The 14,352-nt window shown below is 47.7% G+C and overlaps 1 protein-coding gene across 1 annotated transcript in view; it reads left to right on the top strand.

The window, feature by feature from the left end:
* The first annotated feature begins 711 nt into the window (after positions 1-711).
* The window catches only part of KCNK5 (potassium two pore domain channel subfamily K member 5), a 60,818-nt gene continuing 47,177 nt past the window's right edge, over positions 712-14,352 (top strand). Inside the window, exon 1 of the mRNA XM_077813616.1 lies at positions 712-1,024. Within this exon, the coding sequence (XP_077669742.1) occupies positions 839-1,024 (186 nt within the window). The 5' untranslated portion in view covers positions 712-838. The remainder of the gene's footprint in view (positions 1,025-14,352) is intronic.

The following is a 14,352-nucleotide window of genomic DNA, read 5'->3' as shown; positions in this document are numbered from 1 at the left end:
GTGTCTCACACACAGACACACACACAGTACGGGCGAAGGGGTGTCTCACACACAGACACACACACAGTACGGGCGAAGGGGTGTCTCACACACAGACACACACACAGTAGGGGCGGACGGGTGTCTCACACACAGACACACACACAGTACGGGCGAAGGGGTGTCTCTCTCTCACACACAGGGCACAGGCGGAGGTCAGACTCTTTCTACCGGGGCTCTGGTCGCCCTCCTCGGGGCCGCCGTGGCGGGCTGCACGGCGGAGCGCACACACGTGGCTGCCGGGGCGGGGGAGGCAGCCCAGCGGAGCGGGGTCGCAGAGGCACACGGAGCGGGCAAAGCGCGGCTGAACGCAGGTCCCCCTGGCCTCCCCGTCCTGGGTCTCCGGGGTGGGAACCTGCCCCAGAGCTGCTCAGCCGAGGCGGGGAACTTTCCCCTCCAGCCGCCCCGCATGCGCCGCCCGGGAAGGGCGGGGGAGAGTCGGGGCACCAATTCAAACAGCCGCCGAAGGAGCGAGGCGGGAGGGGGGAGGAAGAGGGGACGGAGGCAGCCCGGGGGAGAGGGGAGAAGAGGAGGGAGGAGACGGTGGGAGGAGAGAGAGCGAGAGGCCAGCGGGAGGGAGCCACACAGACAAAAAGGGAGGGAGAGAAGAAAGGTGTGGGGGGAGGGAGAGCAAGGCAAGGCAGGAGAAGAGGAGGAGGAAGAAGAAGAGGAGGTAAGAGCAGCGTCTCTCAGTCGCTCTCCAGAGGGAGCCCAAGGCTGCTGTTCCCTTCCCTGCGCCTCGCCAAGGCATTGCCAGCGCCCTGCTTGTCACTGTCCCCGAGCCGCCCCCTCCAGCACCATGGTAGACAGGGGCCCCTTGCTGACTTCTGCCATCATCTTCTACCTGTCCATTGGGGCAGCTATCTTTGAGGTCCTGGAGGAGCCGAACTGGCGAGCAGCGACGGAAGATTACAAGGACAAGAAAACTGAGCTGCTCAAGGAGTTTCCCTGCCTGGGCCAGGAGGGGCTGGAGAAGATCCTGCAGGTAAGTGCGGGGAGCTGCCTCCCCTCACCCATTCGGGCTGCTCCGGGGGTGACTATGGCGGGCTGGCCGGTGTGACCCTTTGAACGTGAGGATCTCAAAGCGCGGTTAAGAGAGCTTCACAAATCCTCCCTGTGAGGCAAGACAGCCTTAGTAACCCGCCGCGGAGACAGGGAGAGCTAAGGCTGATGTCTCCTTAACCAACATCCTCCCAAAAACGAGACACGTGTGCGTGTCATGCGATTAACCCCCCCCCTACCCCGGCCCCGCGCCAAAACTTTGAATGAAAGTCTATCGGGATAGTGCTGTGTGTTCCCGTAAATGTCTTACGAGCCTCTTTAGAAGTCCCTGCCCCAAGCAGGTTCCTGATTTAGCTGGGACACTTGCCATGCAAAACCTAGGTCCTAAGTATCTCAAAGTTTACCTCTGGGAGAGATCTCTAACAGGGGAGGGCCGTTCTTCCTGGGGATGTGTGTTTTGGAGAGCAAATCCCATTTGAAAGTAGGGTGCAGTTAAAAGAGGTGTATGCCTGTCTTTAAGGAAGGGGGAGGGGAATAGCTTTGGTTTTCTAACAAAGTATTTTCATTCATACCTATGGGGGGTGTCTTTGACATTTGAGATTTCATGAAGAATTTTATTTTTAACATGAGAAAAGAGAGTTTGACAAATACTTTCTCTTAATTGGTGTACTGAGTTTGAATCAACTTTCTATAAATTTCCCACACTGCAAAAGTCATAGTACTGAGCATTCAGCTTTTTTTGCCAGTTGCAGGCAGGGCATATGGCTTCCCTGGGGCACAGGCCAGCAGACTGGGTTTATATCAACAGGTGATGTGCGTGGTAGGTTTTTTTTTTCCCTTTTCTTTTGTCCTTTTAAGACAATGTAGTATCTTGTATAATTTTAAAACACATCTAACTGAAAGGAATAGTTGAGTTTACAATAAAAACGTGAGGTTTTCCACCAAAGGGAGAGATGCTAATTTTTTAAAATACAGTTGGTTTACTGTAAGTGTAATTTGTCTTTACTGTCTGTCGAACAGTGGTTAGAGTCTAATTAAATCCGTTTTCTAAAATTGCTTTTCAACCTTTAACCAGAACGGTGTAAAAGTTTCCTTTTCAACTACCAGTTTAACTCTGTGTGTGTGTGTGTGTGTGTGTGTTAATTTCCCTAGGTTTCAAAAATGTATTGACTCCTCCTTAGGCTGCCTCAATAAGGTACTACTCTGTGGAATTACACTACTGAACTGTTTGCTGATGCATTACTGTAGCAACTCTTTAACGAATAAGATTAACTGAGCCACCAAAACTAACAGATTCCCCCTTCTTCTTTTTTATCTCTGTGTGGATACTTTTGGATATCTGGAGCCTAGGTGGTGGCATGAGAATCAGGGAAACAAAAGATGAAGTCAAGAAATTGGTGCGCTTGATCCTCTTCTTTGTTTGGCCTGTGTTTGTTTTTTCTACGTGCTTAGTAAGTTCTACTTTGAAAAGTTTGCCTGGGATCTGTGTTTTAACTTTAATAACTTGGTCTGGTTTCCCCTTAATCCAAGTTTTTCCCAATCAAAATTGTATGGTTTGTTTGGGTGGGAAGGGTTACAATTTGAGCTTCATTTGTATGAAGCTTAGTATATTTGAAGGGGTAAATACTAGATATTTTAATAACCAATTACTAAAGAACCCCTTTATAATATGGTGAGTAAATGCAGTGTATAGTTTAATCTTTGTAATATATAGCAAGTCTATTCTTTGCATCTCACTTAACCTCCGTGATTTGTTACATCTATAGCACTGGACCGTTTCCTAACCATAAGGAGTGGTTGGTGGTGGAAGGGAGAAGCGTTCCTTGTATGTATAACTCCTCTTTACAGCTACTTAATAAGACTCAACAGATCACACAGTAATACTAAACTGTTAGTGTCTTGCTATGCATCTAGTGTGTGCATTAATTGGCATGTAGTTTGGCTCTTTGGAGCCTATGCAATAGTTTTTACATGTAAAAAACACGTACAGTAACTCCTCGCTTAACTTTGTAGTTATGTTCCTGAAAGTGCAACTTTAAGTGAAACGATGTTAAGCGAATCCAGTTTCCGCATAAGAATTAATGTAAATAGGGGGGTTAGGTTCCAGGGAAATTTTTTTCACCAGACAAAAGACTATATATTGTCTTATTTATATTATATACACACACACACAGTATAAGTTTTAAACAAACAATTTAATACTGGTATACAGCGATGATGATTGTGAAGCTTGGTTGATGTGGTGAAGTCAGAGGGTGGGATATTTCCCAGGGAATGCCTTACTGCTAAATGATGAACTAGCAATTGGCTGAGCCCTCAAGGGTTAACTCGTTAAAGTAGCCTCACACTCTACAAGGCAGCACGAATGGAGGGAGGGGAGAATGGAGGGAGGGGAGACAGACGGCATGGCAGACAGAGAGGGACACACCCTGTGTGAGAGAGAGATGCGCATTGCTCCTTTAAGTACGCTGACCCCACTCTAAGTACACTGCCTTTTTAAGTAGATAAGCAAGCTGAGAGGGCAGCTGCTGCCAGGAAGCTCCCTCCGTCCCAGTCCTGAGCCCTAGTTCTGAGCCCTATCGTGTGTCCCCCCTGCTCTATGGAAGATGAGGTAAGCAGGGGGGAGGGGGACACCCTGACATTAGCCCCCCTCTTCCGCCGAGCATGTTCCCTAATTGATCAGCAACGTAACCACCTTAACTGGGACAACTTTAAGTGAGGAGTTACTGTACACTCAGGGCAGCCGTTTATGGAGGTGAGCAGTGGGGAATAGAGAAGTAAGAAAATGAGGTTGGCCATATGTTTGATCCCAGCAGGGCCAGATTAACCTTTTACGGCCTTCGTGCCAAACATATCTGTGGGCCCCCATGGGGGCAATGGAGCATGGTGCATTGGGGGTAGGTCCCTGGAGTGAGGGGCCAGCCAGGGGCATGGCATGTCCACCCAGCTCAGTGTGAGGGCACTATTCACAAACCAACAGTTGGCAGATGCACAATGGCCCGCCCGGCCCTGTGCTGCCAGCATGCCCCTTCCCCTCAGGGGTGGGCCCATTGCCACGCCACACATTTTTCCTTCCCCGCCCAACACTGGAATGCCCCCCTCTCCCCCCAATTCCCTATGGCCAGAGCCCCCTGGACCCACTATGCCCAGCACCCCCACCTCAGACTCTGCTACAAATGCACAGTGCCCTGCACACCACCACCACCCCTGCCCACAGCCCCACCACAACTGCCCAGCACCCATAGAATCATAGAATATAGAATATCAGGGTTGGAAGGGACCCCAGAAGGTCATCTAGTCCAACCCCCTGCTCGAAGCAGGACCAATTCCCAGTTAAATCATCCCAGCCAGGGCTTTGTCAAGCCTGACCTTAAAAACCTCTAAGGAAGGAGATTCTACCACCTCCCTAGGTAACGCATTCCAGTGTTTCACCACCCTCATAGTGAAAAAGTTTTTCCTAATATCCAATCTAACTCCCCCCCACTGCAACTTGAGACCATTACTCCTCGTTCTGTCATCTGCTACCATTGAGAACAGTCTAGAGCCATCCTCTTTGGAACCCCCTTTCACGTAGTTGAAAGCAGCTATCAAATCCCCCCTCATTCTTCTCTTCTGCAGACTAAACAATCCCAGCTCCCTCAGCCTCTCCTCATAAGTCATGTGTTCTAGACCCCTAATCATTTTTGTTGCCCTTCGCTGGACTCTCTCCAATTTATCCACATCCTTCTTGTAGTGTGGGGCCCAAAACTGGACACAGTACTCCAGATGAGGCCTCACCAATGTCGAATAGAGGGGAACGATCACATCCCTCGATCTGCTCGCTATGCCCCTACTTATACATCCCAAAATGCCATTGGCCTTCTTGGCAACAAGGGCACACTGCTGACTCATATCCAGCTTCTCATCCACTGTCACCCCTAGGTCCTTTTCCGCAGAACTGCTGCCTAGCCATTCGGCCCCTAGTCTGTAGCCGTGCATTGGATTCTTCCGTCCTAAGTGCAGGACCCTGCACTTATCCTTATTGAACCTCATCAGATTTCTTTTGGCCCAATCCTCCAATTTGTCTAGGTCCTTCTGTATCCTATCCCTGCCCTCCAGCGTATCTACCACTCCTCCCAGTTTAGTATCATCCGCAAATTTGCTGAGAGTGCAATCTACACCATCCTCCAGATCATTTATGAAGATATTGAACAAAACCGGCCCCAGGACCGACCCCTGGGGCACTCCACTTGACACCGGCTGCCAACTAGACATGGAGCCATTGATCACTACCCGTTGAGCCCAACAATCTAGCCAGCTTTCTACCCACCTTATAGTGCATTCATCCAGCCCATACTTCCTTAACTTGCTGACAAGAATACTGTGGGAGACTGTGTCAAAAGCTTTGCTAAAGTCAAGAAACAATACATCCACTGCTTTCCCTTCATCCACAGAACCAGTAATCTCATCATAAAAGGCGATTAGATTAGTCAGGCATGACCTTCCCTTGGTGAATCCATGCTGGCTGTTCCTGATCACTTTCCTCTCATGCAAGTGCTTCAGGATTGATTCTTTGAGGACCTGCTCCATGATTTTTCCAGGGACTGAGGTGAGGCTGATTGGCCTGTAGTTCCCAGGATCCTTCTTCTTCCCTTTTTTAAAGATTGGCACTACATTAGCCTTTTTCCAGTCATCCGGGACTTCCCCCGTTCGCCACGAGTTTTCAAAGATAATGGCCAATGGCTCTGCAATCACAGCCGCCAATTCCTTCAGCACTCTCGGATGCAACTCGTCCGGCCCCATGGACTTGTGCACGTCCAGCTTTTCTAAATAGTCCCTAACCACCTCTGTCTCCACAGAGGGCTGGCCATCTCTTCCCCATTTTGTGATGCCCAGCGCAGCAGTCTGGGAGCTGACCTTGTTAGTGAAGACAGAGGCAAAAAAAGCATTGAGTACATTAGCTTTTTCCACATCCTCTGTCACTAGGTTGCCTCCCTCATTCAGTAAGGGGCCCACACTTTCCTTGGCTTTCTTCTTGTTGCCAACATACCTGAAGAAACCCTTCTTGTTACTCTTGACATCTCTTGCTAGCTGCAGCTCCAGGTGCGATTTGGCCCTCCTGATATCATTCCTACATGCCCGAGCAATATTTTTATACTCTTCCCTGGTCATATGTCCAACCTTCCACTTCTTGTAAGCTTCTTTTTTATGTTTAAGATCCGCTAGGATTTCACCATTAAGCCAAGCTGGTCGCCTGCCATATTTACTATTCTTTCGACTCATCGGGATGGTTTGTCCCTGTAACCTCAACAGGGATTCCTTGAAATACAGCCAGCTCTCCTGGACTCCTTTCCCCTTCATGTTAGTCCCCCAGGGGATCTTGGCCATCCGTTCCCTGAGGGAGTCGAAGTCTGCTTTCCTGAAGTCCAGGGTCCGTATCCTGCTGCTTACCTTTCTTCCCTGTGTCAGGATCCTGAACTCAACCAACTCATGGTCACTGCCTCCCAGATTCCCATCCACTTTTGCTTCCCCCACTAATTCTACCCGGTTTGTGAGCAGCAGGTCAAGAAAAGCGCCCCCCCAGTTGGCTCCTCTAGCACTTGCACCAGGAAATTGTCCCATACGCTTTCCAAAAACTTCCTGGATTGTCTATGCACTGCTGTATTGCTCTCCCAGCAGATATCAGGAAAATTAAAGTCACCCATGAGAATCAGGGCATGCGATCTAGTAGCTTCCGTGAGCTGCCGGAAGAAAGCCTCATCCACCTCATCCCCCTCGTCCGGTGGTCTATAGCAGACTCCCACCACTACATCACTCCTGTTGCTCACACTTCTAAACTTAATCCAGAGACACTCAGGTTTTTCTGCAGTATCGTACCAGAGCTCTGAGCAGTCATACTGCTCCCTTACATACAGTGCTACTCCCCCACCTTTTCTGCCCTGCTTGTCCTTCCTGAACAGTTTATAACCATCCATGACAGTACTCCAGTCATGTGAGTTATCCCACCAAGTCTCTGTTATTCCAATCACGTCATAGTTCCTTGACATCATCAGGACCTCCAGTTCTCCCTGCTTGTTTCCAAGGCTTTGTGCACCCCACACAGAACCTCTACTCCCTAGAGCCCCAACACACAGAGATCTTCCCTGCCCCCTCACAGCCCAGGACACGCCCCCAGGCCTCCCAGAGATCCACACCCTGCTTCCTGGCCACACTCACCAGCCCTTCTGGGAAGAGACTGTGTCTGCCGGGCTGAGCTGCCAGGGCTGGTCCCAGGGCAGGGAATCACTCCGGCATCTCAGGAGAGGTGCGATCATCCAGGCCAGGGCCTGCCCTGGCCAGACTCCCTCAGGACCCACTTGCCTGGAGGGGCCCAGCCAAGCCCCGCACACCGTCGTGTGTCTCCCCCCGATTGCTAGAGACTGGCCAGGTTTCTGCACCGGTCCCAGGCGGCTCAGCTCCAGGGAGACAGGTGGGGCCCCACAGGTGGTGGGAAGCAGAGACTGTCTGGAGCCGGAGGTGCGTTCCCAGCAGCAGCAGCATAGAAGTAAGGTGGCAATACCATATCAGGCCACCCTTACTTCTGCGCTGCTGCCTTCAGAGATGGGCGGCCAGAGAGTGGCAGCTGCTGACTGAGGGCCCAGCTCTGCAGGCAGCAGCGCAGAAGTAAGGGTGGCAATACCATACCTTGCCATCCTTACTTCTGGGCTGCCGCTGGTGGCGGCTCTGCCTTCAGAGCTGGGCTCCCGGCCAGCAGCTGCTGCTCAGCTCTGCAGCAACGCAGAAGTAAGGGGAGTAGTACTGCAACCCCCCTACAATAACCTTGCGACTCACCCCTCCCCATCCCCCCCCCCAAAAAAAACAACTCCTTTTTGAGTCAGGACCACTACAATTACACCATCATGAAATTTCAGATTTAAATAGCTGAAATCATGAAATTTACAATTTTTAAAATCCTGTGACTGTGAAATTGACCAAAATGGACTGTGAATTTGGTAGGGCTCTACCTATGAAGCATATCCTTGTAGGATATAGTGGAGAGGATTGATGAAGGCTCAGGAGTGTTAAGTGATCCATAAAAGTTAAGTATGCGTGTGGGTATGTGTAAAGACGCAGAGACAAAGAAAACAAGAGCCTGCTACTTCTATCACAGTTGATCGGGCTCTCCTCCTTGTGCTTTTATGATTCTGTGCTTACTGAGATCTCATTCCATTTCTGTAATGCTCCTTCAGCATCTGCCTCTGTGGGTATGTCTTCTCTGCATAGTTAACCCAGACTCTTGCCTTCATTTTAGCCCAGCCATCCTTACCGTCCATGCAGAGAAAACGTTGACCTGAGTTTAGAGGTGTTTAAACCCTGGACTAGTTTATATGGCTGGGTTGTAGCTTACAGACTAAACTGCTCTTTAACTCAGGCTCGCTCAAACCCACCCATATTGCAATGGGGATGGAGGCAAAATCACTCAAGTGCCAATAGTCCTCCAATGCCCTTCCACAATTCCTCTCAAAGCAGTAGTGTGAATTCAGATATTTAGGAAGTGGGGGAGAGCGGGAATTCTGATCCTTCCCTCCCTTCTGCCCACCCCTTCCACCCCCCCAGCAAGAACCCCATTTGTCTTCCCCACTCTCCTCCCACAGGTACTCCAGGTCTCTCCCAGTCGGGGAGTCTCCCATCTCTTATCCACATGGTACATGAGCCTGTGTTGCCGCAAGTTGGGTTCTCGTTGGACTCCCCTGTGTTTCAACATACAGGAACAGACTTTTTATGCACCAGGTTGCAACACCATTGGGCCCGGCTGGCCTTCTGTCTGGACAGAGGGGTGGCAGGGCAAATTTGAACAGTGTTGCGACCCTGTGCACCAAGTCGCAATGCCACTTCCTGAAGTTTGGCCTGGCTGGGTCAAATTTTAGTGGCATTGTGACCACACAGCTGGAGCAATGCTCTGGCAGCAGCTGTGCTGATTTAGAACAGGACCACTGCTTAAAAGTGGCTGGGCCAGGGCCCCTGCCGGCTCTGTAGCCTATGGAACTTTAAGCAAGTGCAAAAACCTTGTGGGGGGCATTAGCTCCCCTAGCACCTCCAAACTGATGACACTGCCTCAAAGGACAGACAAGTTCTCCCACGACTGACTGGGAGTGAATTCTAGAGTGTCTTGGCAAAAAGAACTATGGGATACATCTCCAGACACACATAGGTGAATGCAGAAACAGTGAGGACACAGTAACAAGGGTAGGCTTTGCTGTGGGAATGTTCACACCCAGGTTAGCCTCACTCAGGCACCCGTCACCTTGGCCAGCTGTGCAGTGAAGACAATACCCAGTCACGCTTCTTCTATTGCCCCTCAGGTTTCTGTCCTTTATCCCCCTCTATGCCTTTATCTCTCTACACCTGCGACGTGTGAGGGTAATCTGTTGGTGGGCCGCAAGACAGTTTGTTTACATTGACTGACTGTCCGCAGCTCCCAGTGACTGTGGTTCGCCGTTCCCAGCCAATGGGAGCTGCGGGAAGCAGCGGCCAGCACGTCCCTGCAGACCGCGCCGCTTCCCGCAGCTCCCATTGGCTGGGAACGGTGAACCAATGCCACTGGGAGCTGCGGGCAGCCGTGTCTGCGGACAGTCAGTGTAAACAAACTGTCTCACAGCCCGCCAGCGGATTACCCTAACGGGCTGCATGCATCCTGCGGGCCGCTGATTGCCCACCACTGCTCTACACCCTTATCCTTGTTAGACCTCCTCAAGTTCTTATGGCTTCATTCACCATCTCCATGTTGACTACTTTGAAAATAATCACACTTTTCAATATCTAGTCCCACCTCTCTGATGACTCTTCCTGTGTGTTCCGTTGCAAGCTCAAACTCAACATGGCTAAAATGTGACGCTGATTTTTCCCTTCTCTCAGCCCTCTTGGTAGCAGCTGATGATAATGTTGCTATCCTCCAGGTCATCTAGGCTTACAATATTGCTGTCACTATTGTTAAACTATGGTATATAATGTCATCATGTGCATGGCATTTCTCACAGAGAATGAAAACGTGGAGTGACATCCAGCCCCATTGAAGTCAGTGATTAAAATCCTATTAATTTCATTGAGGCCCAGGATTTCACCCATGGTAGCTGCATCACTTACAGTCTGGGTCATATTTAAATTTTCTTTCCCCCAACCAGTATCCATGCTTTTGTTGATTCCTGCTGGTTCTTATAACATCTCTAAAATCCATCCTTTTTCCGTCTGTCTCTGGTCATCCTGCCTTAACTACTGGAACCACCTGTCAATGTATTCGCCCTCCAGCACATCCAAAACTACTAGGCTGGCAAAATTATCTTCCTCTCCTACTGCTCAAACTGCCATGCCCCTGTTTGAGTCCCTTCATTTCATTTCCTTCCCTGAACTTGTCTTCAAGGTCCTGCATGACTCCAGACACACATCTTTACTTTTGTCTCTTCCCTTCTCTCCCTGTACTCCTCTTAAGCCTTCTGCTTGGTTGCTCCGTTTGTATCCTTTCCCCTCGGTACTTGCCTTCTGCAATGCAGCCCCATGAGGCTTTGAATAGCCTTCTTGATCTTGTGTGTGTCAGTCGACTGTCCTCCCTTCTTCAATATCCCTTCTAAAAACCCACTTCTCTGTGAAGCCTTTCAACAAATGTCCACCAAACTTACCTTGCCTTCTAATAATCAACCCCAAGAAACCACAAGAAACATGCAGAAAAATGTTAGCTCTGCTGACCTGCTTTATGTAACAGGATGGTGGGAAAGAAAACAAAAATAACAAGAAATGACTTTGTCCCAAGAGCAGGGCTGCATGCTGTCTTGTCTCATACCCAGCACGCTGTGTTCTGATTTACTGTCCAATTAAGTAGACACACTGGGCTCAGGAACAATGGAAATTCTTTTTGTGGAGTGGCTTGCAGAATCTGGTCCTATGATCTTAAGCTCCAAGGAGCCAGGGACCTTATCAATTTATTTGCTTGTCAAGTTCCATTTAGACTAGTATTTCTATATTGATTGATTGGTTGATTATTAACAGACTAAAATTGCTTTTAAGGGGGACAGTGTCAGGTCAATTTGGCCTAAAATTTAGATTCTGGAAAACAAGGTTTCGCTACACTTAATAATAGAAATGCACCAAATTAAAATACATTCTCATGGAAACAGGGTACCAAACATTTCCTACAGAATTTACGAGTGACACCTTGCAGCATATGCTAGAGCATGAGAACTTGCAAATGAATCCAACCAGTCTGTTTTCACCACCTGCACTGAGAGAAATGCAAAAAGTAAATCATGTAGTGAAAAATAAACTACTCTTCTAATAACCTTATGTAGTGTTTGTAATAAAGGTAAGGATGCTTGTTCCCTATTAAGGATTCACAAATGCTATTTTTGAAGTGTGTCTCACTGAGGCATGTAGAATTATACCAATGTGCACAGTGAGTCTCTAGGTAGTGTAAATGGCTGCTTTCAGTCAGGTGACGCTATGCTTCTAGATAAAGCAGTTAAGCCATGTTTCAGTTTTCCTCTGATCAAACCCTGTGTGTCTTTATTTTGACAACTTTACACACGCCTGAAAGGCGATGTTGGGGATTGGTGGGGAGGCACCCATGTACTCAGTGGTGGAAATTGGTGTCTCAGGGTCCACTCCCAAGACTTCTTGAAATGCCTTGTGTAATTTTCCAAATCCAAGTAGATTCTGAGCAATTTCAAAACAGCACACACGTTAATTGGTTATTTATCTGGAATAACTGTAATTTACAGTTAACTAAATTACCAACAAATGATGCGCACAAACAAAGTAGAGGGCCCCAAATGCCCTTGAGAAACTTTTTTTTTAGTCTTTTGCTTTCTAAATCTTCTAGGGCTAACTCAACAGAAAGTTGCATGTTGTTTCCGGTGAGGAAGGTTGTCATTTAGCATCACGGGGCCAGGCAGCATGATTTTGCAGCTGAGCTGGCCACCACAGGAGCATAGAAGAGAAGCTTGGGATAGTTTACAGCCGTTCTCAAACTTTATTGCAGAGCGACCCCCTTCTGACAACAAAAATGACTACAGGAGCCCAGGAGGGGAGACTGAAGTTTGAGCCCGCCCAAGCCCCATCACCCGGGGGCGGGGCCAAAAGCCCAAGTCACACTGTCCTGGGCGGGGAGGGGGGCAAAGCCCAAGTCCCGCCACCCCAAACAGTGGGGGGCTAAACCCAAAGTCTGAGCCCCACTGCCCAGGACTGAAGCCCTCGGGCGTCGGCATCAGTCCCAGGCCCCACCAAGTCTTACGCCAGCCCTGGCGACCCCATTAAAACAGGGTCATGACCGAGTTTGAGAACTGCTGGGATAGTAGCATAAGGCTTGGTCTAAAACACAGTTTTTGTACTGGTATAACTATGTTGGGAGGGGGTTAACTAGTATGGTTGTATTGGTATAACCCCACTATTGTGGATGGTGTTATACTGGTATCAAGGTGCCTTATACCAGTATAGCTTATTCCTGTTCCTGTATGGAAATAACTATACAATAATGGACCCTTTTTTACCAGTATAAAACTGCATCCACACTAGTGGGGTACAACTTTTTGTGTGCAGACAATGAAATCTGCAAACTTGTACATACAACCTACTATTGCAGCCAGTTGCATCTGGTGGTGGTGACTTCTGAAGACCTTCCCACTGTTTTTCTTCCTCTGTTGTGGGAGTGCATTTTCAGAGCAGGGGTAGATATGAGGCTATGTAGTCTTCCCCTTCACTCCAATTTCTTTCTTCTGCTCTTTATTGCCCCACCCAGCTTGTGAAACACTGAGGTAACGATTGGGAACTATACTCATGCGATGAGTCTTACTGACCTTGTTTATTGGAAACTTTTTCTTTTGGCGGTGTTGGGGGCAGTCAAAATACTTCTCTTTGATACGCCAGAAAGTTTTGCTGGTGGCAGTGAAAGAAAGAATTCAGAGCTATGTGTAGAAAACTTTTTTATTTTGGGAGAAAAGCATACAAAAGGAAGAGAAAAACTGCCTGTTCCAGCTCTTGATGTTTGCTTCCTTTAGGTATTTGAACAAATAACTAAGGTCTTTATTAAAAAATCTTACACCATTATAAACAGAAGGGCTAAAATATATCTAAAGTAACCAGGTAGCTTGACTATTTGGACCAGAGCCCAGTGCTATGAAGAAGTGCTTAGAGAACCTCAAGGAGAGCTCAGATTAGTGTGCATGGGGTTTTTGTGTGTGTGTGTGTGTGTGTGTTTTTTGTTTTTTGTTTTTTTTCTGAAGAAAAATACCTGCAAGGGAGTTCAGAGAGTATGCAAACAGGAAGATATAGAAGTTGACAACTTCTGTCAGGATTTAAGGATTTTGTCTCAATACCAGACTTGTACATGTGGTTGATTTGTTTTGTTTCCCTCTCATTTGCACTTCTTATAAAAGAAATAAAATACTTTCTTTGAATGCTCTATATCCAGGGTTCATTACTTCAAAGTTAACATCCTAAGGTTTAATTTTGCATACAATATTTGTCAGGTTTGAGAGCATCTGTAAACTACTTTTCCAAAACTTGAAAGGCAATTAAGATTTAACTCCACTTGCTCAACACTCAGTAAAGGGAGTAGCGATTTTTAGTGGTGATTCATTCCCCTCCAAGTAATCATCAAATTTGATTTGCTCTTCATTGAAAGGTGCCATTGGCATATTTTCATAAGAACTGTGTTGCATGTAAATTGGTCACATAGTGTCACAAACTGCACAGCTGCCCTGATTTCCTGATTTGCTACAGTCTAAAGAATTGAGGGGAGGGGACAGAATTTAATAGTAATCTGAACTTCATAGTTTGCACCAGGCTGTCTGATTGTCCCAAAGCAAAATGCAACATAGTTTAAATCCATGGAATATTTTCAAATCTTACATGGTTAAAAAAAATAAAATCAAGCCGCCTCCACAGGAATGGGACAGGAGATTGCTAATACAAAATTCTTCTTCAGGGAAAATATAATCATTGTTAATATCTCGAGCCCAAGAAGTTTTAAAGCACAAATTAAGTCTTATCCCTGAAAGGTAAATATTGTTTTACATATTTTAGAAATAGGGGAACTGAGGAACTTGGGCCTTAATTGACTTGTTTGAGGTTGCTCAGCAACCAGTTGCAGAGGTGGGAATGGAACCTAGGACTCCTATCTTCTTTGGGATTGCCAACCCTCCAGGATTGCCCTGGAGTCTCCAGGAATTAAAGATTAATCTTTAATTAAAGATTGTCATGTGATGAAACCTCCAAGAATACATCCAACTAAAACTGTCAATCCTAGTCTTCCTGCTCTAACTACTAGATTACACTGCTTAATAGGCAATATCTATACTAGGAAAA

The sequence above is a fragment of the Eretmochelys imbricata genome, chromosome 3, assembly GCF_965152235.1.
Source record: "Eretmochelys imbricata isolate rEreImb1 chromosome 3, rEreImb1.hap1, whole genome shotgun sequence".
NCBI lineage: Eukaryota > Metazoa > Chordata > Testudines > Cheloniidae > Eretmochelys > Eretmochelys imbricata.
Note: the sequence above shows the minus strand (reverse complement) of the source record. Positions and strands in the feature narration are given on the sequence as shown.